At 38.3% G+C, this 24203-nt stretch overlaps 1 protein-coding gene across 1 annotated transcript in view; it reads right to left on the bottom strand.

Annotated features, from left to right (window-relative positions):
- The window catches only part of luzp2 (leucine zipper protein 2), a 144443-nt gene that overhangs the window by 12044 nt on the left and 108196 nt on the right, over positions 1-24203 (bottom strand). The window contains exons 7-9 of the mRNA XM_005749629.2: positions 12333-12395; positions 7714-7788; positions 6994-7161 (exon numbers count right to left, since the gene is read on the bottom strand). Coding sequence (XP_005749686.2) covers positions 6994-7161; positions 7714-7788; positions 12333-12395 — 306 coding nt within the window. The remainder of the gene's footprint in view (positions 1-6993; positions 7162-7713; positions 7789-12332; positions 12396-24203) is intronic.

Raw genomic sequence — 24203 nt, 5'->3', positions numbered from 1 at the left:
CACCATCTTTTCACTCATCATGCCATTTTGTCTGGTAAGGAGCAAGGGTTGAAATATTAATTAGGCTTGTTATACCAGATCTTTCTCCCAAAGTCTGACTGTCTTCTGCAGCTAGTCTTCTGCACAAGACAAGTGCACTTTAACTGGGTCAAACGTGGTCTCTTGAGAGCGTAAAGCAAGACAGTTGCAAGATGAACATAAGCAATCTTAACCTGTCAATGTCAAACGCCATTCTTATTGTGTCAGCTGAAGCAACATCTTTTTAGGCAGGTTCAGGAGAACTGACATTACTTGTGGAAGTGACCACATTTGGGTGAACATTTCATACACAATTCCCCAACTTTTGACAGCATCTGTCAGAACCAGCCACACTTTCCATTCTTACCATCTGTTTGTCTCTACATAAGGCCCCTGACTTTTCAGCAGAGCCTTAGTGCTTAAAAGCAGCAGTTTTCCAAGTAACACTTCATAATAACCACCATTTATAATATTACAATACTACATATCATATTATTTGATAAGTTGTTAAACTTTCATAGCATGTTAATTTGATGCTAGCAAACAGTTCTACAACAAAGAGATACTAATTAACAAATTATTTCTTATTACCAATTTGAATTGATTAATTTTGTAGCGTATTCTGTTATAACGCCACGGACATACATGAGTTATATCATTCTGAAGGCATCTGGATATACATAGAAATATATTTATTCAATTATTAATAAAGCTTGCTGTGATAAAGGTTTCAGTGGTGCTCACTGTGAGCCTGCCTTTAACCAAACATGGAGTGAAATTAAGCAAAAGGTGAAAAGAAAGCTGAACAGTGACTGTTAAAGAACACAAACAAATATGCTGAGTTGTGATTATTTGCAACTATTATTGAGATTAACTTACCTAAGTGGGTTTTTGGCAACATTGTTTGGGTCTTTTTTTTCCTTTTGTAGAACACAAATTTGATTCTATCGCAGTTTTTGGATTGTCAGCTCGCTACTGTCTAGTCTTTGCCTGGGAGAGATGGATATCCTGTATAATTTTTATAGACAAGGAAACAATCATAAAAGTAAATAGTAAGCGCTTAGAGCAGGGCAATGAAATGCCTGATTTTCCTCCAGCCCAGTACTCTGAGCATCTAAGACATCATCTCCCATTACTTTGATGAAAATTGCATACTATCAGACCACAAGACTTGGCTCTCTCCCCAAGACTGTTAAATATGAAGCAACTTCCACTTCAATCCTGCTGATCTTTGCATCCTCACACTAATGAATCTTTCACCAGCAAGAAGAGCTTTGTGTGTGTGTGTGTGTGTGTGTGTGTGTGTGTGTGTGTGTGTGTGTGTCAGGCAGGGTCTGAGAGAGTCTTATCTGTGGTGTCTAACAGAGCTTAAGGCCCATTACGGTAACTCAAACTACGAGCGTGGCACTCAAAGTGGTGTCACAGAGTGCTTGAACAAACATCCCTGCACTTAAGCACTTTAGGTTTCACAACACAAAGCATAATTTAGTATAAATGTGCTGATGAAATTCAAGCGTTTGAATATATGTGATCTCTTTATATGTGATATGTGATTATATGTGATTTCTTTGGTGCTATTTTTTTGTAATTTTTCACATAATGCAAAGTTATACCGTCCTTGGTCATCCATAGCATTCAGCATACTCTATAGTGTATTTTTCAGAACTATTCACATTTCTTTAATTAACGGAATAAACATACACTATTTAAGGTATTTAGGATAGATCTATTTTGTAGACATTCCTAAATTAATCAACAGTACACCATTATGCTGTCAGTGTACTCTGCTGTAAGGAATTGTTTTTAAACTTAGCATACTAATGAGTTGGCCCTGACACAATTAAGTTGCTTTTCATTAGACTTGTTTTCTTTCTGAGTGGGTCAGAATCACACAATCGCCAGGCGTCCCTAGAATGAATGACCTGTCCCATAACAGAAACCTGTTTAAATACTCAAGGGCATTAGCACTTGGATTCCTGTAGGATATGCCTATACCAACTAATGCCTATACCTTGATAGTGTAGCAGGTCTTTTTAATGTTTTTATTTTTAATGTATTCTTCTTATTTAGAGCAGAGCTGGATTGATATTGCGAAGAACCTCATTGGTAATGAGCACCAGCATGTAAATGTGACCATCCCCAGGAGGTTTTACAAAGTTTTGTTCGAGTCAGACACTGGCGCCACCGGGCCCTCTGACCACCACCAGTAGGCAACAGGTGAAGTGTCTTGCCCAAGGACACAACGACCAAGACTGTCCAAGCCAGGGCTCGAACCGGCAACCTTCCGATTACAAGGCGAACGCCCAACTCTTGAGCCACAATCGCCCAAACATTCAAATTTGGTTGGTTGTTCAATAACAGATTGTCTCTTGGAGTGACACATGTTTCTGCTTTACATGGATTAAAAGATTAAGAGTAAGCTGAGGAAATGAAAGACTTGAAACAGCTGCAAAACAGCAGGGATCCCTTCTAGAATAAGTTATTTTATGTATTGCACTTCTAAGCTACAATAAGACAATCTTATACATGCCTCAAAATTACAAAAGAACCTAGGGTAAAATAAATAACAATTACACTAACCAAGTGATTTCATGCTGTTAGATACAACAATGAGGAATGCTAAATTATTCTTAGAGCTAAGTTCTCGACATTTGTCTCCTCAGCTGTGGAACATTTGGCTCTTTTATGCCCTGTAAGTGCTACTGTATGTGTTTTTTTTTCTTATTGCGTAATATGAGTTAAATTTGGCATTGAATTAAATGGGATCTGACCCACCTCTACATATATAGGCGGAGTGGACAGATGGAGCACCCCAGTAATTTTCACTGTGAGGGCACGCTGAGATTTATCAGACAGCCCGTCAAGTGTACAACAGCAACAGGAGATAATGAAGCCAGCAACTGCTCACAAGTGAAGTGCTGCTATTTCTATGCTAATGAAGGGGGAAGTAAAAACTTCATTAGCATAAAAAAATCAACCCACACCTTTCTTGAAATTCCTGTACTTGTCTTTTCTTTTGTATGAAGCTGATTTTGCTCCTGTACTTAAATGTACTGGGCTGTATGTTTGAAAGGCAGATATGGGCGAATCCATAGTCAGATGAGATCCTTTTGTTTTGACCAAGGAGGGTGTAAACAGGAAGTGTCAATTATAGAATCTTGTTTTATATGATGCCACAGCAAAGGTACTGCAATGGCACTGGCGTGGATGGTATTACTGAAGCATGATTAAAAAAAAATCCTCTAAGTGGCATGTCAAATCTCTTAGGCACCCACGATAGAGACACAGAGTAAATTGTGACTGCTTTGAGGAGAGAAAAGCCTCTTAAAGCCAGAATTGCTCACCAGTATCATGGCAGATAAGACACAGCAGCGCTGTGGCCGACTTGATGATTTCAAAGTGACTGCAGCGACTGCTTTTCAGAAATCAGAACTAGCACAATCTCTGATTGAAGTTGACATGACTGCTTGATAGGGGGTAAAACAGCCATGGGTAATAAAAAAGTATATTTTCAAGAAATAAAAGCGATCTGTATATTCAGCTGTATGTGATTTATATATCTTTTGGGGGTTTTTCTTGTGCACAGAGCCACAAAAATACTTGTAGGAATGTTTAAAGAACAAAATACAACTGCAATTTGACACTTGTCATTAGTCTTAAAATGTGGTTCAGTAGGAAAACAAGACACAATATCCTCACCGAAAGCATAATCTTACTTGTAGAATGAATCCTCTTGGAAGTCACCTTGTTTTACTCCTAAAAAGGATTAAATCCTGAGCCCTTAGTTGAGTCTGCTGTGACCCTGACTTTAAGAGGCTCCAAACAAAGACTGTGTCACATTGAGTTAATAATTTTCATATAGAACAAGTCCAACATCCAAAAAACCCTAAAATAGTAGTGTTTTTCTTCAAAATCTATAGAACAGAATACAAAGACTGACATAACTATTTAGACTGCCGCTTGATTTAGACATGTTATTATTCTGAACAACCTCTGGAAGTGTGTTTGCCCAACTGTTATATTTGGTAGTAATTATTTCCTGTGCTATTTCTCTCTAGAGAGTGATACTCGGGGCATCAGATTGACAAATAGCCACTTGAAAAGAAGGTAATAATCGCCTAACTCTTAAATTCATATTGCAGACAGTGCATTATGCGTGCTCTGATGTGCGGTGAGGTGAATATTTTGGCACAGAGTTATATATATTCCATGATGTCACTAAGTTTCTGTGTGAAATGAATTTCAATTTGAAAGTGTTTACACAAAGGGAAGAGGCAAAAAACTGCAGCCGGCTTTATCTTATCTGGAAAGTCAGAGGGAAAATTATACTGCACCATTACAGAAGCATATCCCAAATCCAACTTTCTTTCCACTTTACTTTTGGCTCTGCGAAGCAAACTTATCTCATTTTTATCCTACTTTTCTGAAGAAACGGTAATATTTGTGTTCGGACTGACAATCAAACTGATTGCATACTGTAAGACAAAGTCTAAGCCATTTTCATTACATACAGATACACTACATGGACTGTACTGTAAATCAACATATCACAGTGGGGAAAATACTGATTTGATCCCCTGTTTTTCTATAAGATGGCAGTCTGGTGACTGGCTAGGCCACTCCATAACCTAAATGTGCGTCTTTTTTTGCTCCTCCAAACACAGTGGGATACAAAAGAGCTTGACTGTGGTTTCATTTGACCACAGCACTTTCTCCCAAGCCTTCTCTGAATCATTTAGATGTTCACTGGCAAACTTCAGACTGGCCTTCTTGAACAGGGGACCTTGCTGGCACTGCAAGATTTCAATCCGTCATGGCGTAGTGAGGAACTATCTGCCTTCAGATCGTTAACAAGCTCCTCGCATAGTGTTTTGAGCTGACCCACTACCTTCCTCACGATCATCTTCACCCCATGAGGCAAGATCTTGCAGAGACGTTCAGACAAAGGGCATTTTAAATTTATTCCATTTCTAAATAATCACACCAGCAGTTGTCCTCTTATTATCAAGCTTCTGCTGATGGTCTGGTAGCCCATTCTAGCCTTGTGCAGGCCAGATGGGCACATAGCCAATCTGTGGGAGACAGAATTCTGACTGAGTTGTGGGGGATCAAATACTTATTTTACTCACTGAAGTGCAAATTTGTAATTTGCAACTTTTATGGGAAGTGTTTTTATTTCTTGGATTTCTGATTGATAATCTCTCTCTCTTTATTAAAACAAAACTACCATAAGAATAGGGACTGTTCAATTCCTCGAAAGTGAGCAAACTTACAAATTCTGCAGGGGATTAAATAATTATATCCCCCAGTGTATATCTACAGGAAACCCATGCAACAACTGATGTAACTAATAAGACTGAAAAAACCCCAAACAACAATTGCACTTTCCTTTGCTTGGCATGTTGCAGGGCACTATTATTTTGCATACTGTCTCTCTGACACAGTCTGGTGATGTACTTAAATGGAGCACAGCCATTGTTAATGGTATTAATTACACCTGCGCCTTTCCTGATATGGCAAGTCAAAATGTCAGCTGTGAAAAAGGCCCATTGGTCATGCTTCTGGTAACATGAAAGGGCCGTAGAATTACATTTTGTATTCAGCCTGAATTATTCATTCAAGACTACTGTGAATGAAGCTGCCTTGGGACAAAATCGTTCCAACAATGCAATCAGCCATGATTAGAACATAGCTCCATGTTACAAATGTTGTTGCTCTGATTTCTTTTGATTATAGGTGTAAAAACTACTAGCACCATTACCTCATTAGAAGACTGTGATTCTGGTTGAATTATAATAGCAAAAGTGGAAGCTTAAAATATACTTTCAAGACCATGTTGTACTAAAATCTGTTTTGAAAGTCTCAGAGTAGCACAGATAGTTGATCTAGCAGTTTGATTTTATAACTTCTGTCAGGACTGAATTCATATCAAAACATAAAAGAACAACTGACAAAGATCAGGGTTGATTAGCATCAAAATCAGGAAAAAATAAAAAATGAAAATATGAAAAGAATAATAATAATGTTTTTGTAAGTGCAAGTTTCCTCACCAGACGATGTAAAATGCAAGCAATTAAATGCAGTAATTTTTCATATAGATTTATATATGACTTCCCATAATTAGGTATTAGTGTTTCTTAGTGTAATAGTGTTCTTGACTGTTTTAATGTTTTTTGAGGGAGTTTAAAATCAAGAAAAGTAAACATGCACTAGTAAAAATTAAAAGTAGGATACTGAAAGTTGGCACTATTAATCATTCCAGCAATGAGGATGGATAATAATGGTAATAATGATAATAATGGTAATGGATAATAGTGGGGGAAAAGATCTGCAAATGTGAAGGAACTTGTTGAACTTGGAACTAGCATATGTACAGAGTAGGATTTTCAAGAAATTTGATACTCACACACAATCGATATTAAAAATTGTTAAAGGGTAGGAGACTAATTTGTAAGAGTATGACAGCAACGGTGCAATCTTCACCTCTTCTACATGACACACTGCAGGTGCCTGCACACCGCCCCTCCCCTCACTATCAGCTGAACAAATGAAGAGTAGCACAACAAATCTGGCAAAGCATCTTAACGACTGACATCCCGGTGTTAATGAAGAATTTTGAGAAGATTTGCATCACTTAAGTATTAAACAGTTATAATAAATCTTGACCAGTGCACACATTGACGTTAGCCATTTAAATACTATTAGCCATCTGTTAAGTTATCATTAAAGTAGCAGCTAGTGACTATGGCTAATAATAAAACACAAGGTTAATGTTGGAGTTAGGCAGCAAACATTATCAGTATAGCCCATCTGCAACTTTAATAGATGGTATTAACTTAGCTGGACAACTCAATGCTGTAGTATTGTTTTAATTTTTAGATGTTTATTTCTTAAGTTGTATTTTACAATATCTAGTTCATCTTTTTGAAAAACATGAAATAAAATAAAGGAGCTCTGCAATGAATTCTGAATTACCTTGGCATGTGGCTGTTGAAAGGTGACTCTAGAGCTGTTGATGAGCGATGAGTATCTGAACAAGTGGGTGGGGGAGGTGGGAAATCTGTGACTGCTGCTGGGCTGGTTGTGCAGGACGGCTGAGAAGCAGATGTGAACTGTGTCCTTCAACGCCTTCATCTGAGACTCCTGTCCCCAAACAAGATTACACACAAACAAGACGGTTTCTGAATCACTCACACTGCCTTGCATCCACATGAGAAATTTACTTAAGCATTAGAGCCATTTTGCTCACATCCTTTAAAGTGATTTCAGAAAAGCTAGAAGGCATCGTTAGGCAAGACGTAAAGATTAAGAAGTCAATAGAGCAATATGAAGTAATGTGTATTTAAAAATAATTTGCTTTTCATCAATACTAATAGACAGGCTTAACTGATGTTAATATCACCTTTATCAGCTCTTTTCTCCCCGTGCAATTTTCACTCATTCAACTTAGCACATCCATAATAATAATAATGCCTCCACAAAATAAATCTGGTGCATGTGTTCAATGTGTTGAAGCTCAACACTGTGATGGGAAAATTGCTATGACAACCATGCTATTAAACTTCTGCACTTACTTTCATCATTAGATATCCACTCTTTAAAAAAGGTCTTTATGCAGACTAATATTACTTCACATAATTTATTCATTCGCTCATCATCGCTCATCGGCGACACCCCGTCCCCTGTGTTATTCACCTTATCCAGCGCAGTCTTCTCCAGTTCTTCCTTGGCCACAGTTAACTTGTGTTCCAAGTCCATTAGCTGCTGCCCCTGCAGAAACACACGAGTTTTGAATCAGCTGAACCTCTCTCTTTGTACTGTGCAAGTAAAGCATTTCTCCAGCTCCACCCCATATCTTCAGCAATATCGATAGCAAAAATCTATAGCACAAGGGATTGAAGCTCCTCTTTGTTATTTTGCAGATCATCACTTTTGTTCTTACTTTTTAAAATATGTGTTATAAAACCTGACACACACACACAGATACATGCACACACATCTAATTCAATCAATTTGCATTCAATTTAAGTTTTACATTTTATTTGATCCTAAATTGACCTTGGAATGTATATACTTAATGTTTTCCATATTAACCGACAAACCAAAACTCCACAATGACAAAGCAAAGATCATTGTTTTTGGACTGTTTTGCACACTTTCCTAACAATGATCCACGGGATGCTTGATCTGAGTCCACCTGTGCCTCACTGAATTAATGGGATATAACTATATAAAGTTTCACAACTCATTATGTATGTCAGAGTGAAAAACTGAGCCATGAGATTGAGTGAATTGTTTACTAACATTGGTATTGCTCCTCAGCTATACACAGTTTTTTGTGGCAAAGGGCCTTCATCAGGTGACCAACCAGGAATCACTGTCAATGTGATAGGCATCCCAGCAATCCTTTTGTGGAAATATTTGTTCTTTTTTATGGATGGTAGGAAGCCAATCCTCCCTGTATCACAGCCCATGAGGAGTTTCCTATAAAGCCCTTAAAAAGTCTCCAACAGTAAAGGTGAAATCCTTTAGTCAGATGGCCACAGTTCCAAAAAGCTTGTGTGAGCATCACTTCATTATTATTATTATCCCAACAGTCATCGCAGTGTCAGCAACACCACACTGTAGGGATGTTTTTCCACAATATGGACCAGGAGACTAGTCATAAAGGGAAAGATTAATGTAGAACGGTATAAAGTAATTCTGAAGACCTGAAAATACAAGTATAGGATTCACTCTTAAAAATGCCAGAAGTGTTTTAGCCAGGCACTAAGTGAAAGTGAAGGATCTGAACTGAAAAGGATACAACTGTCCTTTAGATTTAATAAAACGCTAAAAAGTCTGTTGCTGTGTTTGTCATTGTAGAGTATTTTGTGTTGACTGGAGCTGAAAAACAATGAGTCTCATAATGAGTCTTTATGAAACATAAAGATATCAGATACAGTGGACACAATGCTCGAGCACTGAACAACATGTGGATTGGACAGTACTCAGAGGACTCCTCGCGATTATTAAAACTGATCATAGGTGTTGTTCCCCACATCAAACAGACCTTCACAAGGGTGTTCCTGTGATAAAAAACACTACCGCCCCCCTCCCAGAATCTTAAGGATCTGGGGAGGGGAGGACAGAAATAATCCCTTAAAACTATGTACAAATGGTAAACATAAAAATGACAAACAATTCACCTTAACAATAGGGATCTCAGTAACCTTCCTAACCAGTGATAATTAATTAATTAATCTGACAAAATCTTGGTTAAGTTTTTGTGAAAAGGAAACCTCTAGTCTTTTTAAAGCATTTTATGCATATGAAACCATATAAGCATGAGTTAATTCACAGCAGCACTGAAAAGGATTAGATCTGCTTCTTGGATAGAAGAATATTTTAATAATGTTGTCATTTATAAAAACAGACCCTTTAAAACCATCAAACTTTAAAAAGGAAGTTTTTCTTAGACGTTAATCCTAGGACTGAACAGCACACACAGAAGGGCTGGTTTTAGTAAATGAACCAATGTAACTCCTTATGATGATCAACAGAGCTTCTTCTGAGAAGTCTTCTATTATTGTTAAACTCATCCACAAGAAAAAAAAGAAAGCCGTGCTGGGATCATTTGCATGCAGCCTGTGTAAAACCGGCCTTGGTGATGGACTTTAAGCCATAAACTTTTATCGGATGTCTTTACTTGCCTCTGGAAATAATAAACTACAAAGGCTTATATTCTAAAATATCCAAGGCCAGGTAACCCAACAAACAGCAACTACAATCCCTCTCAAGTGTATTAAATTTTAGTGAGTGGTGATGTAACTGATTGATAGCTTTTGGTAAGCTTTATCAACTTGTGGTGTGTGGTGCCTCGATGAGTGTCCTGAAAAAGCTGGGAGGCTTGGCATGTTCACTGATTTCATCTCATTTTGATGTCAGTTTCTACCAGCAAAGTGGTTATTTTAATGATGAACATGTCTGTCAGTTCTACCACTCAATGGGGCGGTAGAAACTGTGTTTAAATCCTTTCTGACAGATGAGTCGTATAGTGACTCTCAAGGACAGAACAACAATCAGTCCTATGGGTTTTCACTGAAGCCAGAGAGTCAGATCTCACCTTTAGAAGTTCATGTAGTGGGAGTTTTAGTCAGATGGAGTCTTAAGGTAATCAGGCACAGTTCATGGTCACAAAGCTTTGTAAAAGCCTCATAAAATCTCTTTGTGGCAAATTAAGATATTCATTAATACACACTGGAATGACACATTTTGCTCACAAGTACATTTTTTTAAATGAGGTTCAATATTAGTTTGTTGTCTAAAAGCTCTAAATCCTATGTGCACAGCTTTATAGTAAAGGCCATTACATCCATTACAAAGAGCATCATCAGTGGATAGTCCTTTGAGCTCTCCTGGCGCAACGGCACTGACCCAGAAATGCTGACTTTCAGGGTTAGTGCCCCCAAGTCTAGGGCTTCATATTTCTGTGCTGAGTCCATTATAGAGGTGTGGGGTCAGTGGGGTGCTGTCCACTGGGCTAGATGAGGCGTGTGACGACATCTGTTTTTTCTAAGCTTAAAAAGAAACAGCTCTGGGGGTAATTTTAGTGTCGCAATGAAGAGTACACTGTGAAAGCTTGAATATGGCTCCTCTGCCACAAATACTGTCTCGTAGGGAAATGCAGGGAAGTCGCTCTCTTTTCTTTTAATACTTTTTTTAGTAACATGTTTATGAAAAGCGAGGGAAACTGTACAGCTTATACCTGAGACAAGAGTTGCACTAAAAATGCTGGCTTTTTTTCCTGGTACTCTAGGTTACTCTAGGAAACATGCTGTAGCATTTAATCAATTTGCATTTTCTTGTATTTTACTATGAAAAACAAGAAACTAACTAACTAACAAAAAAAGGTATTCTTAAGCTTTCATAAATGTACGTTTTGGGGATTCTGCTGTATCTAATCTTGCAAATTTGTTTTCTTTGTTTCTTTTTTTTAAACCAAGACATTGTGTTGCAAAAGGCACTTTGATAGGGTACAACAGCTGTCATAACCAATTCAATTGCCTCCTGGTCAAGGTGCCTTGACTGACATCCCCCCTGTGATGCTGATGACATTTCTGTATCTTGAGTGACTCTCCTCCACTTCCCCCTCCTTTGGCCCCTGCTGGGCTTTTGATCACAGCACATGGGGAATACAGATGAGTTTTTCAGGAATAGCCAGAGGGATTGGACGTGATGCATTTCTCCCTGACCTTTCCACCAGAGAAAAAAAGCAGCCATTTCTGTCATCTTCGAAAGATGACTGTTTTTACAAGATAAAGAGAATGATCAAATTAGCCTTATCTGTCTAATGCTGCAAATCACTACAGACCGTAATATTCTAAAGATCCTCTTGAAATGTTTGGTGACATTGAGCAATAACGTTTTAGTTTTTTTTTGTTTTGGATGACTGACTGATGCAATTTAGAGACAACGATTTACGAGCAGTGACACCAAGCAAACAAGTCGATGCATCAATCATTCAGAGACTAGAAATAGAACAAAGAACAGGACATCCAGGGACAATATATTCAAGTGTAGGGCTAGAAGCATAAAATTCTATCCTCGAGGACAGAATCCTTTTTTTATTCATTTATGTCTAACGTAGCTTTAGCAGTGATGTGTTCAAAGCATCAAAACATACACATAAGAAATGGCATTACAGGGCATTGTGGCAAAAATGTCAACTGACATTTTAACACCACAAACAAGGCCTGAAAGGTCAGTCCTTGTACCAGTAAATGCCAATAAATATTATGTGAGCGCTCAGATCCCAGAACGTTTAGTCCTCGCAATTCACAGGGCAATGGAGTATGTACGGGTGGGCAATAATACGCAACACCACCACTGTTTTTATTGTGCTTGCAGAGGAAGTACGTGAGGAAGAGGCACATATCTGATTCCCTGAAATGGGTGTTACCCCTGAAATGTAGAAATACATGGTGTCATCTGTAAGTTTGTCTTGAAGGTTCCCTTATATGATCTAATGCATAATTCTGTATCAACTTCATCCACTGCTGTCCAAACCATTTATCCACATACCACAGAAGATTAAAGAGGATGGGGTGAATCTTGCAGAGGTGGAAACAGAGGACGAAACTTGGTATGTTCACTAAGAGCTGCCGGATTGACTTTGCCGTGTGCTGCTTTTGCTGGATGGAAGTTTATAATTGCAGCCTGAATTAATTAGAGCCCCTTCTGTGATGGGATCATCCTTTGAAGGCGGTATGAAGCACCTGTTTACCCCTGGTCTGGAGCTACTATAAAGCCACCCACCTTCAGTTTGAGCTTACCTTAAAAATTAAATCCTTTTTCCCGTACCGCAGTTCTTTCAGTTGAGCCTGGATTTTTTTGGACTGCAAGAGGAAGATAAGGAAATAAGTGTTAGCTTATTCAAATAGCGAAATTGGTTTTAGATCACGTAGCAGGATTCTGCCAGCTGCAGCAGAAGACTCCTTTGTGAGCATTCCCTAGGCAAAGCTCTGGCTTAAAGGAAGGCCCTACTGAGAGGGAGAAAATATCAAATCTACCCTTCACTGAACTGTATAGTCCACACAATGATGCCGTCATGCACTGGATTCTTGCCCACTGTCTAAACCTGAATTCTCACTCCCACTACACACATTACTGCCACCATCGCCACACACGTGCAGGTTCCTCGGTTGTGACAGCGTCTCAGTTAAGCCACTCACACAAACAGAGCACTTCTTCACTGCCACCCCCAAACATGCACAGTGACCAGCGCTGCCTGACATTCACTCTGCTGCTCCACATCAGTGGGCACCTTGAGCACAGAGACTGTACCCCAGATAGCTTGATACATGGCCATCCTCAAAGCTGCTCATGATGTGAGTGTGAACACTGAAAGCCTCCACACGGGATAGAACAGAGTGTTAACTCTGAGAGTCCTCAACGAGGCTGAATGATGTTTTCAGAGCACAGGTATTGTAAAGCCTTTTGTGATCGGAACCAATACAGCATGCTATGCAAACAGAATTGCTTCAACTTGAATCCTAAGGAACTGAAGTTTTAAACATAAAGATTATTAGGTTAATAATTCATTTGAATAAACCAAGCTTTAAAATCCCAGATCCAGAGAGCTTTTCTTTGTATATTTGTGTCTCAGCCTTATTTATCTCTACATTTCCTTGGCACAGACAGGTGAAATGTGACATGAGGTCTAATTTTCTTTTACTAAAGCACACTGAACACAATGCCGAGGGAGAAATTCACTTCACAGGGTTTTGTGTACAAACACCTTTGCCTTTATATATGAGATTCTTCATCTTATTCTTTTTCCTCCCCAGGGTGACTCCATGTCCCAGGACACCTCTCACTGTTTTGTGTAACTGGATTCAAAAACTGCATCCTTGGGCTCCACATGAAAACAAGATGTTAGGTTAAATAAAGACAGAGCAAACTTTACAACTGTGTCTCACAGACGTATGTGATTTGAAATTATTCAGCCTGTATTTTTCTCCCCCCTGTGAACCGGGTCATTAAATAAAATATTAGCAAATTAATTTTATTTGCATCGGTTAAGTGGAGCTTTTTGAGATACTCACCGGTAATAGAATGATTCACTTTAAAAGGCCACAGAACCATATGCTGTGGAGTATTAACTCATAAATGCAAATATTTGAATGCACTGCACTCTATGAATTGCCAAAGCATTATTTTTTCAATTTTCTTTTAGTCCAAATAAACTATGTGAGTGTCTCCTGTGGTCCAATTCTCCAATTCCTATTTTTAGGGACACTGAAACATTGAAAAGCCTTTGAAACATTGTTAAGCTTTACAGTTAGCAGGCTAGTTACCTTGGCTACTAAGTAAGGAATCCTGTAAGCCACAGTAATGGGACAGAGCTCTGATGTAACTGAAAGAGACTTTTCAAAATATATTTCCATTACCTGCCTTGATGGCATATAGAGCCCTGGTGAAGTTATGTGCTTGACAACAATGACCTTGAAATAAAGCCAAAACTCAGAAGAGCAGCTGGAGCCCATCATTCACTATTTAATGAAAGAAAACCACACATTTGTTTGATTCTCAGTGTAACAGTATTTTCAGTTATACAATAACTATTCAATATTTTAAAAAGCAGATTTCCCAGCAAGCAGTTTATACCCCAAATAATCAGTTATGGTTAACTTTGTCCAAACTGTGTGTTCAGTCACCTCCATAAATGTTAAGATTTGGACTAGAGATTGACAAGTAGATTGGTCCTGTGTAGGCATTGAAGCAGACCCTACACTATTGTGGGGACTAGAGACCTGAGCCTGAAGGTGAAGTTGTCGATTTACTGGTTCATCTACACTGCTATCTTCACCTATGGCCATGATCTGTGGGATATGGCTTAAAGAACAAATAAGACCCATGCAGCAAAAATCAGCTGGTACCATGGGTTTCTGGGATACCCCTTAGGGATAGGGTCATTTTGAGTTGGAGTAGAGCTGTTGCTCCTCCGCTTTGAGTAAAACCAGTTCAGCTGTTATGGTCGTGTCCAACTGAGAGAAGACCCCAGGGCAGGCCCAGGACAACAGATTACATCTCTCAGCTGGCAGCTGGCCTCAATACCCTCACACCCACCCAATAGAGCTGGAGGTAGTGACTGGGGAGAGGGAGGCCTGAGCAGCTCTGCTTAGACTGCTGCCGCAATGAACCATACAAAGATAAGTGGTCGAAAACGGATGGATGGCTGGATGTTGTAGCAATGACCTGCAACTGAGACAGATCCTGCAGACCCCCAGGCAGTATGTTTTGCTCCAGTATGCTTTGATAATTTTATGATTTCACTGCGCTCTGCACAAATTCAAGCCACTGTGAGCAAGAGACAGCAAATGAACCCTGTACGGATGACTATGCTTCCTCCATTCACAGTGAGGAGATGTCCTCCTTTAACTGTCTATTTTTTTGTGAACAGAGATGAGTTACCAAAAAAATGCATGTAATTTTGTTACAGCTGTCCAAGTGTAATTATCAACAAACACTGTGAATTGTTGATATGCATATTAGTAAACTCCAGTCAGTGTTTTCTTTCAAATTTACTGGGCTTTCTTATATGGAGCTTTCCTTTATGTGTTATTTCTCAGGGTTGGCTTGTATACAGTTTGAGTTTTTGCTTGTTTCTGTCACCCAACATTTGTCCAAAAAATCTTAAACTTGATTAATGAATTCCCATTCTAGCTATTCTAGCTTGTACCTTGACCTCATGACTGTTATGTTCTTTTCTTTTTCCTCTACTTTGCTTTATTCTGTGGCAAATTTTAGCTCGATCCCAAATGAAAACCCATATGGAAGCCCTGGATGGAAGGCAAAGTACTTTTGATCCACTTGATAATAAAGTGGCTAACTTCAATTTAAAAGTAAACCAATAACACTGTCTCTTATCGATAGTTGTATAATCCATTGGATTATACAACTATCGATCTTGTACATGGCCATCCTCAAAGCTGCTCATGCAGAGGAAGTACGTGAGGAAGAGGCACATATACATGAGGTATTATATACAAATAGAAATAAGGGTACAAAAGACCCAATAACATGGATGAAATTTAAATTTTATTTGAATCAATTTATTTTAATCTCTTCTGCTTGTTCACAGTTTAAATATAGTGAAGTGAAGTCATCATATTTATGTTCTTTTCCTCCAATAACAAGATGCAACCAACCAACACAGAGCTACTCAAAATTATCCACTAAGAAAAGTGCAGCTCAGTCTCATTTGCCTTGTCTTTAGTATATTTACCTTTTGATGGATAGTTTTGAGGAAGCAATTGGTTTGTTTAAGAGCTCAAACTTTACAGAAATCATTTAACTTTTCAGATTTTTTAGGAATCCATGGATTTCTTGTGAAGGGAGCAGCAGAGCATAGTGATAATGTTCCATGGATTTATTAGTACGAGGAACATTTTTCTCATTATACAAAGTCATTTAATCTGTCATTAATATAAAATACTTAGTGCAGCTATAAATAATGTCTTTTTTTCTTTTTCTCTTTTTTGCCTTATCGGGCAAATGAGAAAATGTGTTTGTATGCATGTCAGTATGCTGATGTCAACACACAGCTTTTACTTTGAAGGTGAACAATCACCATTTGTGGTTTGCATCTAGTGAATGTTCGCAGAGAAATCAGCGTCAACCATACAAACTATGGGGAACCACAACAACCTACAAACAACTTAAGCAATCACAAGAAGGTTTTTTGTGCAGGCTACTTTTCTGACCCAGTAATAACCCCCAAGAAGCCACTCACCACTCTAGCGACAAGAAGTGGCCAAGGGCTTACTAACCAGGAATTCCTAATCAATCTCTAGGCGTGTGTGACTGAGACCTGAGGCACAAAAAAGGTGAAACGACACCAACATATGACAGATAAAGTGTTCCGGCATCATCATCATCATACATTGTAAGTGCAGTTGCAGCAGGAACACAGCAGCGTCACAGATTTGTCTCCTTTTGCACTGAAACAGATTGTCCTATTTGTACAGTGTGTATGGCTGAAGCATGCTAGCTGGAGCAGAACGGAGACTGGCTCCGAGCCAGAGTCGTACAGTCTGAAGCAAACATGTCACTTCAATCCTTCCAGTCAAGGTAATCTGATTTATTCAGTGTAGATATAGAGATAAAAATTTATTTTTTTATTTCAAGATTCTGCTCTTGTATGCTCCCTTTACACAAATCAGTTATATCGTAGGATATATCACCGAAGCTAAAAACACCCATCTCCCCAAACGAGGTTTTATCAAAGAAGCCAAACAAATCTGCTTTCATTTCTGATTTGGTAAGGAGGAATTCTAATATTATATGGAATTTAACTTCATAAATCACAGCTTCAGTGCTCATTGAGAGGTTAGAAGAAAAAACTAATATTTTAAGACTTAGAGATGGAAACAACGAGCAACAACAAGGATGTACATGATGAGACGTATATGAGTGACACAGCTGTTGATATCGCATGCATATAAGGTAACTGGTTCTGGCCAAAGCACAGTTCATTCCTGATTACACAAAAGTTTAAAACAGTGATGCTGATAAATGGCTATCACACAAACATGGTAACATCAACCTTAAATAATGTAGGAATGGCCTGCATGGACTTTTAGTTTTGCTCATGTCGGATTTGCACACATTAGAACAACTCCACAACGCCCTCTCTCTCACACACACAACCAAAGTCTAATAATGGATGGAAGCAAAAAGCATTTATTAAAATAAGGGATGCTTCATTGGGAAAGACTCTGATATGTTTCCTAGCTCATTAACTGCCACAAAACACAGAAGATGACGATGGCACACTGCTCTATTCACAAAGCCCCGTAGAATTAATTACATGAGGCCATTCACCTTGAAATCCTTCATTACAGGAAATCCTCCCAAATCCAGCATATTATATCTTATCTGCATATGTGAGGTTTGGGTTACTCAGTGCTTCCATTAATCCAAATGTAACAATGAAAGGTAATTCGAATGATAACAGGGCGGAAATATGGAAGTGTAACAACATCCGTCATCCAAATAATGACACCATAAATTTGACAGAATGGGAAAAAGGTGACAAATTCGTTCTGGTGAGGAAAAGATGTGCAATGGATTAAATCACATCTCTAATGTTACGTGTCAGACTCCTTTACCGAATGGTCTTAACCTTGACACTGACTCAAGTTTCGTAAGCTATCAGATGTTTCCCCTGAAGATATTACTGTCTGTTTGTGGGAAGGTTGCATGACATTTTTCCAATGAAATGGATAAAAAGCAAATAAATAAATAAATACATTTCTAGCTATATATAACAGACAACTGAAGCTTTTTGGTATCGGTGAAGTTAACCCACTGTTATATGACACACCATGACAATAATGAGAATTTAATGATTGTATTTTCAGTGTTTTTGAAAATCAACAATAAAAAAAAATCTTATTAAATTCAATTTAATACCATAAAGGTTTATTTATATAGTGCAAAATCACAACAAAAGTCATCTCAAGGCACTTTATATTGTAAGGCAAAGCTCACACAGTCCCCTGTGAACAAGTACTTGGTGACAGTGGGGAGGAAAAACGCCCTTTTAACATGAGGAAACCTCTGACAGAACCAGGCGCAGGGAAAGGAAGTCATCAGCTGTGACTGTTTGTGGGTGACATACTGTGGAAGTCTAGGGTTGGTACATGGTCACCTGATCCAGCTCCAACTATAAGCTTTATCAAAAAGTATCGTTTTAGGATTAATATTAAAAGAAGAGAGGATGTCTGTCTCCCAAATCCAAACTGGGAGTTTGTTCCACTTTTACATATTCTACAAACCACAAGTAAGCATGCAGTCTGAGGTCAAAGTGCTGTGTTGGGTGATATAGAACTACGAAGTCTTTAAAATTAGGAGCTGATTATTCCAGATGTTGTATGTGAGAAGAAGGATTTTAAATGTGATTAGCTTACAATGAAATACAGTAAAGTCAGATTTACTGAAACTATTCTAAATCAATTTAGTGCAAATGATAACACATCAATGAACTGTTTTTTAATGAAGCTCAGGCAAATTGAGTAACACAGCCAAGAGTCTTATTAGCCCTATTAACCCTCATAATATTGAATGGAGTTGTCTGCTCCTTGTGCCCAGTTTGGATTAACTGATCAACTGACTTGGCAGCACTCTCACATACTCTGACAATTATATTTGTTATTTCATAGGAGAATAATATTAAATATAAAGCCTGGTGTTGCCTCAATACTTAAGAAATGCATATGATGGCAATATTATCTAATACAGTGCAGGAAGCCTCAAATCCACAATTCCAAAATCCAAAAAATTAAGAAAAAAAAGCCTATATTTGTTGAGAAAAGTATGTTCCCCAATGCTAAAGCTGAAAAAGTTCATCAATCATTCTCTGATCAGAGGATTAATAAGCTACTGCTTTGATGAATTATTACTAATTTTCCTTACAAAAATGTAAACCTGGCACTAGCCTCACCACTGGTACTGCTAGGTTTTCAACTCAAAATGCCAAAAAGAAGTATTAGTTTTAGCCGTAAACCACACACGTCTTCTCAACTCAAGATTAGATACAAGTCTTTAGTCAAGAAAAACGAAAAGTATTTTGTTCTAAATCAAGGGCTTTCCTTTTACACTAACAGCAGAAAATACATGGCTGACCACTTTGTTAGGTACATTTGTTTAACTACTGATTAGATATTTGGTAAAGCAAATATCCAATCACTGAATCACATGACAGTAATTCAGTTGATTAAGGCACCTACAGACATGGTAAAGAAGATGTAATGATGTTCAAACTGAGAATGGGAATGTAGAAAAGTGATTTACTGTAAGTGACAATGAATGTGGCATGGTGTGGCCAGATAGACTGGTCTTATTGGTCTGGAATATTTTTTTTAGAAACTGCTGATGTACTGGCATTTTCCCACACAGCCATCTCTAGGGTTTTACAGAGAGTCTACTGAGAGCAACAGCTCTCATATTTAAGACGTCAGAGGAAAATGACAAAATTGCTTTTAAGCTAAAAGAAAAATAACAATAACTCTTGTTATGACTCATTATAACCAACATATGAAGAAGAGCATTTCTGAATGCACAACACATCAAACTCTGAAGAAGGTAGGCTATGGCAGCAGAAGACCACACTGGGTGAAACTCATGTCAGCTAAGAACAAGAAGGTACGGCTAATAATTCACAAGGGCTCACCAAAATTTAACTACAGAAGATGCTACAACCTACCTAAATATTGCTGCTGACCAGTTATATCCCTTTATCTTCTTAGCCATCTTCTGATGGCTAATTCCAGCAACATAACACAGATTCATGACATGGATGTGGAGTCAATAACTCTGCAGGAACTTTGTGCTGCTGTCAGTCATGGACCAATTGCTGAATTTATGCCACAAATAATTAAAACAGTTCTGAAGGTAAAAGAGTGGCCAATGGAGTGTTTTTTTTTAAATAGATATTTTTTTCTTTTCTCATTCCTTTCTTTCCTTTCTTAATATAATACTTAGCTTGTTGATGATTATTAACGAATATGTAAGTACAAAATCACATAATTTAGAGTAGGGAAGGATCATGTACATATGCATGCAAGATCATGCATCTCACTAAAACCCCTGTGGTGCTGTTAACATGTAATTTGAAGTCTTTTTGGCTCAGTGGTTTTCACAGCAGCACATGGATTAAGAGCATACTGTAGCTCTTGCTATGCGAGGTGGAGGATCAGCCTCACAAAAAAATATGTACAAGTTAAATCAGCTTTGTAAAAACGATTACCACACCAAATGAAATGTATTCCAATATACAATACAGTAATTCCCAAGACTCCCAGTTCTCAAGATGAGAACAAAAATCACACAAAAAGTCATGCTCCTACTTGCTCACACAAAATCCCAAAATGTATCATGTGAAAACAAATGGAATTTGTTCCTAGAAAGTTTATCTGAGACCAGCTGAAAAAAGGCCTAATCTCGCTTCTTGGACATTGCTTCAAAGAATTGATTTAAGATTCAAAGATGCTATCACAAGCTATCACAGCAAGGAAAGAAAATGAGAAAAAAAATCTCTGACTCAGTGCTTTGAAAAAAAGAAAAAACCTTAACTAAAAAGGTCTTTGAAGATAAAACCATCATTTCTAGAGACAAATTACATAATGTTGTTCAGTGTTTATTGAATGTTTTGATGTTTTGGGTGGGTATTCAGATTCATGTTTTGCATAAAACACTGTAAAAGGCAATAATTATTACAAATAATCAATAATAGAATAATGATTCTCTATAGAAAAAAAACCAAACATTCAGTATTATTCAAAAGTCTTGAACCACACATCAGTTTAATTGAAGTGGTCTTTGTCAATAGTCCTTCATCCTTTTTGAAGGTCTTTCAAAGTTCTTCTTTGGACAAGTCCTTGTAGCTGACCATTTCTTGAAGAATGTATCTGTTGTTCGTTAAGCCACTTAACACTGACCTACGAACCCATGAACCCATTCAAGCAAAAAAGACACTTCAAGCTTTAGACACTTTGTTACTAGCAGCCTAGTAAGAAAGTCACATTAAGACCAAAGACAACATAGTATTGAATACATGAATCAGTACTTTTACACTAACAAGGTAAATTCCTAGAGCTATCAGCTGAAAACTTGGTAAACGTATCTTTGCATGATATGCACTGAACCTTCAAAAAAATCTGAGGAAACTGGTCAAAGGAAGATGCGGGAAGCTTAAAAACTGATCTACGGCAGACGTTCAGTATCTAAAAGTCATGTGCTTAAGAAATACAGAAAAATGCTTCAAAGACTTGACACAGGACATGAGAGATGTATCTGGCCCTTCAGTTGGTCCATGTACTGTTCATTGAAGCCTAATCAGACGTTGCCTCAGTGAAAGAGTGGCTGACAAGAAGCCATTCATAAGGAAGAAAAACAGGGAGGAAAGGCTGAGATTTGCCAGATCACATAAGAACTGGACAGAAAATCAATGGCAACTAATCTTATAGAGTGATGAATCATTGTCAATATGCATAAAGGAGGATAAATGAGAAGTATAGCAGTGAGTGTCTACAGCCATTTATGAAACAGGATGAAGACTCTCTCAAGATTTGGGACTGTGTTTTGGTTAGTGGTGTTGGGGACCTTGTCAAATATAAATTATGACCCCCCAAAACCATTGGGTTTTGATCCAGCATGCAGTACCATCTATTGGGAGCAGCTTAGTTTTTCAGCGTGACAATGATCCCAAGAAAGCCACCAATGCAATAAAGGCATACCTGGATAGAAAAACACACAATTAACCACTATCAGTCATGGATTGGCCTCCCGCAGAGCCTGGCCCTCAACATAACTAAAGCAGCGTAGGGCCATTGTGACAGAGAACAGAACAAAAGGCAGACAACATCCAAAGAAGGGATTTAAATGTCCTTCAAGAAATCTGGAGAACTCTTTCTGAAGACTACATAAAGTCAGACTGTTGAGGGATAAAGGTGATTACATCAAATATTGTCTTTGACAGTAGAATCTTCAAAACTCAGTTTTTGTCAAATGTACTGTATTACCATGTATCCCTGCTCACGCATCTTAATCAACTGATGTTCCTATTTCCCATTTTTCTAGGAAAATATGGTCATAAGAGCCTTAAGTAATGGCTCAAGAATATTGCCCTGCACTGTATATCAGAATTTAAACTCTCTAAAGATACATTATGTTTGAGGAGGCATAACTTTCTTGCCACTAGAAAAAAAACTTTTAATGATGTTGTTCGCAATTACCTGTGGCAATTTGTTTTGTAGCTTTAGAGCCTATCACTTTCTTTCACTTCACAATCATTACAGTGTGATTGCAGGCTCACTGTATAACCCTTTAAACATAAATAACATTCTGGAAGAAGGCACACGGAACAATGTTCTTCTCTCTGATTTACTCCTCCATTTAAAGTCTCCCAAAGGAATTGAAGACAATGACCTCCATCTACCTGTGGTCAAGAAAAGTCTAGTAGCGATTTGTTCCCTAAAGATCTCAAAGCCTCCCAGCCTTGATAACAGATCTTCAGAAAAAAAATCCAGCTGGCAGAGACTGGAACTTGGAATTAAAAAGGATTGAGGATGGGATATTATGGTATATTAACTACAAGCACATAATTTATCACCATTTTGATGACTGCCTTTGGTGTTGCATGAAAATTCTGGCTCAGTATAGCGAGTGACCCACAACTTCAATCAGTATCTCTTCATTGCATTTGTACTCTGTCCAACACTTCCCTGAAGTGTTATAATCAGACAGGCTGCATAGTCAAATGTGCCATCAAACAACTCAGAGTTTGAATATGTGATGATGGCTTGGATCAGCTTAAATGGTGAAATGTCAGGGATCTTTAGCTGGAAGATTTGTAGAAGGAAAAGCGCCTGTAATGTTAAACATCAATTTTCTACATCTCACTAGGGACTTGAGAATAACCTTAGTTTTGGGGCTGACTTCGAGGTCAATGAAAAGCTCTTCAGCACGTAACATTGTGCAGTATGATCTTTTAGTCGGTTACGGCTGATGGTGTTCAAGACATATGTGTTCTGCCCCCCCCAAACAACTCTGTTAAGCTGTGTCGGCTTATTCTGTGTTAACCACATTGCAGGATCAGAATTTAATAATTCACACTCTCAAGTGACTTCATTCAGTCGGTCAAAACATAATAACACAGTTGTGGTGACAGAACTGAGGCATGGGAAAGGCAAGTGCTTCCTGCTAAGCTATACTGTTCTAACATTTGTTTGACTAAATGCACTCTGTTATCAAGTATGCTCACTATTCAATCTGACAGCCTTGCAAATAAAACACAATTTTCAAGAAGGTGTTAATGTTCAGTGTTTGCTGAATTTAAGCAATGTTGGACAGATTGATACAAGTTTGGAGGAAGCATATTGCAGTGCTATGGAGCTTTGACCTATTATACAGACAGCTGCTTCCCTTGTGAAATAGAAACATTAAGATTAGAAACATTTATGTAGAAAAAGTAATTACATTTTTTAAGGGTAGAGATTCTAAATTTGGTAGACTAATTCTTCTCAGTTTCCATACTCATACCTTCCAGGGTGGATAGCTGCCCTGCCATTTTTACCTGAAATTGCTCTGTCACTCAAAAAGCTTCATAAAATCATCTACAGCACTGATCAAACAAGTCTCATGCTGCCTTTAGGGAGGTTTAGCCTAGGGTCTCTTTCTCAAGAAAGCCTCCATCCCCACACAGAGTCAAGCTGTCATGTCAGTGCACTAAGGTAGTAAAAATCTTAAGTCATCCTACATACTGTAGCCTGACTATAGGAAAAGCATGGAATCACCAGCTCTACAACTGCATAACTATGAACCCCATAATTACACAATACCAGCTGCACTGACTCGAGCATGTCAACAGGATGCCTGTAGGATTCGCTGCCTTGTAAGATCCTGCATGGCTAGATTACAGCGTGTGCACTGGCCATCAGGAAGGCAAAAGTGACAGTTCAAAGCTCAGCTCAAGGGCTCACTATGGATGTGGACCTGATGGACACTGCTAACTGTAAAAAAAAACTGAAAGCAGAGCTGAAGAAGAGGAAAAGTGACAGCAAAAATGACACAGACCAAATGCACTCAAAGCTACTCTCACCACAACCTGAGTTTCTCAGATTGCACTGCACAGCCATCAA

Source organism: Pundamilia nyererei, unplaced genomic scaffold (assembly GCF_000239375.1).
Source record: "Pundamilia nyererei isolate P.nyererei 1_Seehausen unplaced genomic scaffold, PunNye1.0 scaffold00251, whole genome shotgun sequence".
Classification (NCBI taxonomy): domain Eukaryota; kingdom Metazoa; phylum Chordata; class Actinopteri; order Cichliformes; family Cichlidae; genus Pundamilia; species Pundamilia nyererei.
Note: the sequence above shows the minus strand (reverse complement) of the source record. Positions and strands in the feature narration are given on the sequence as shown.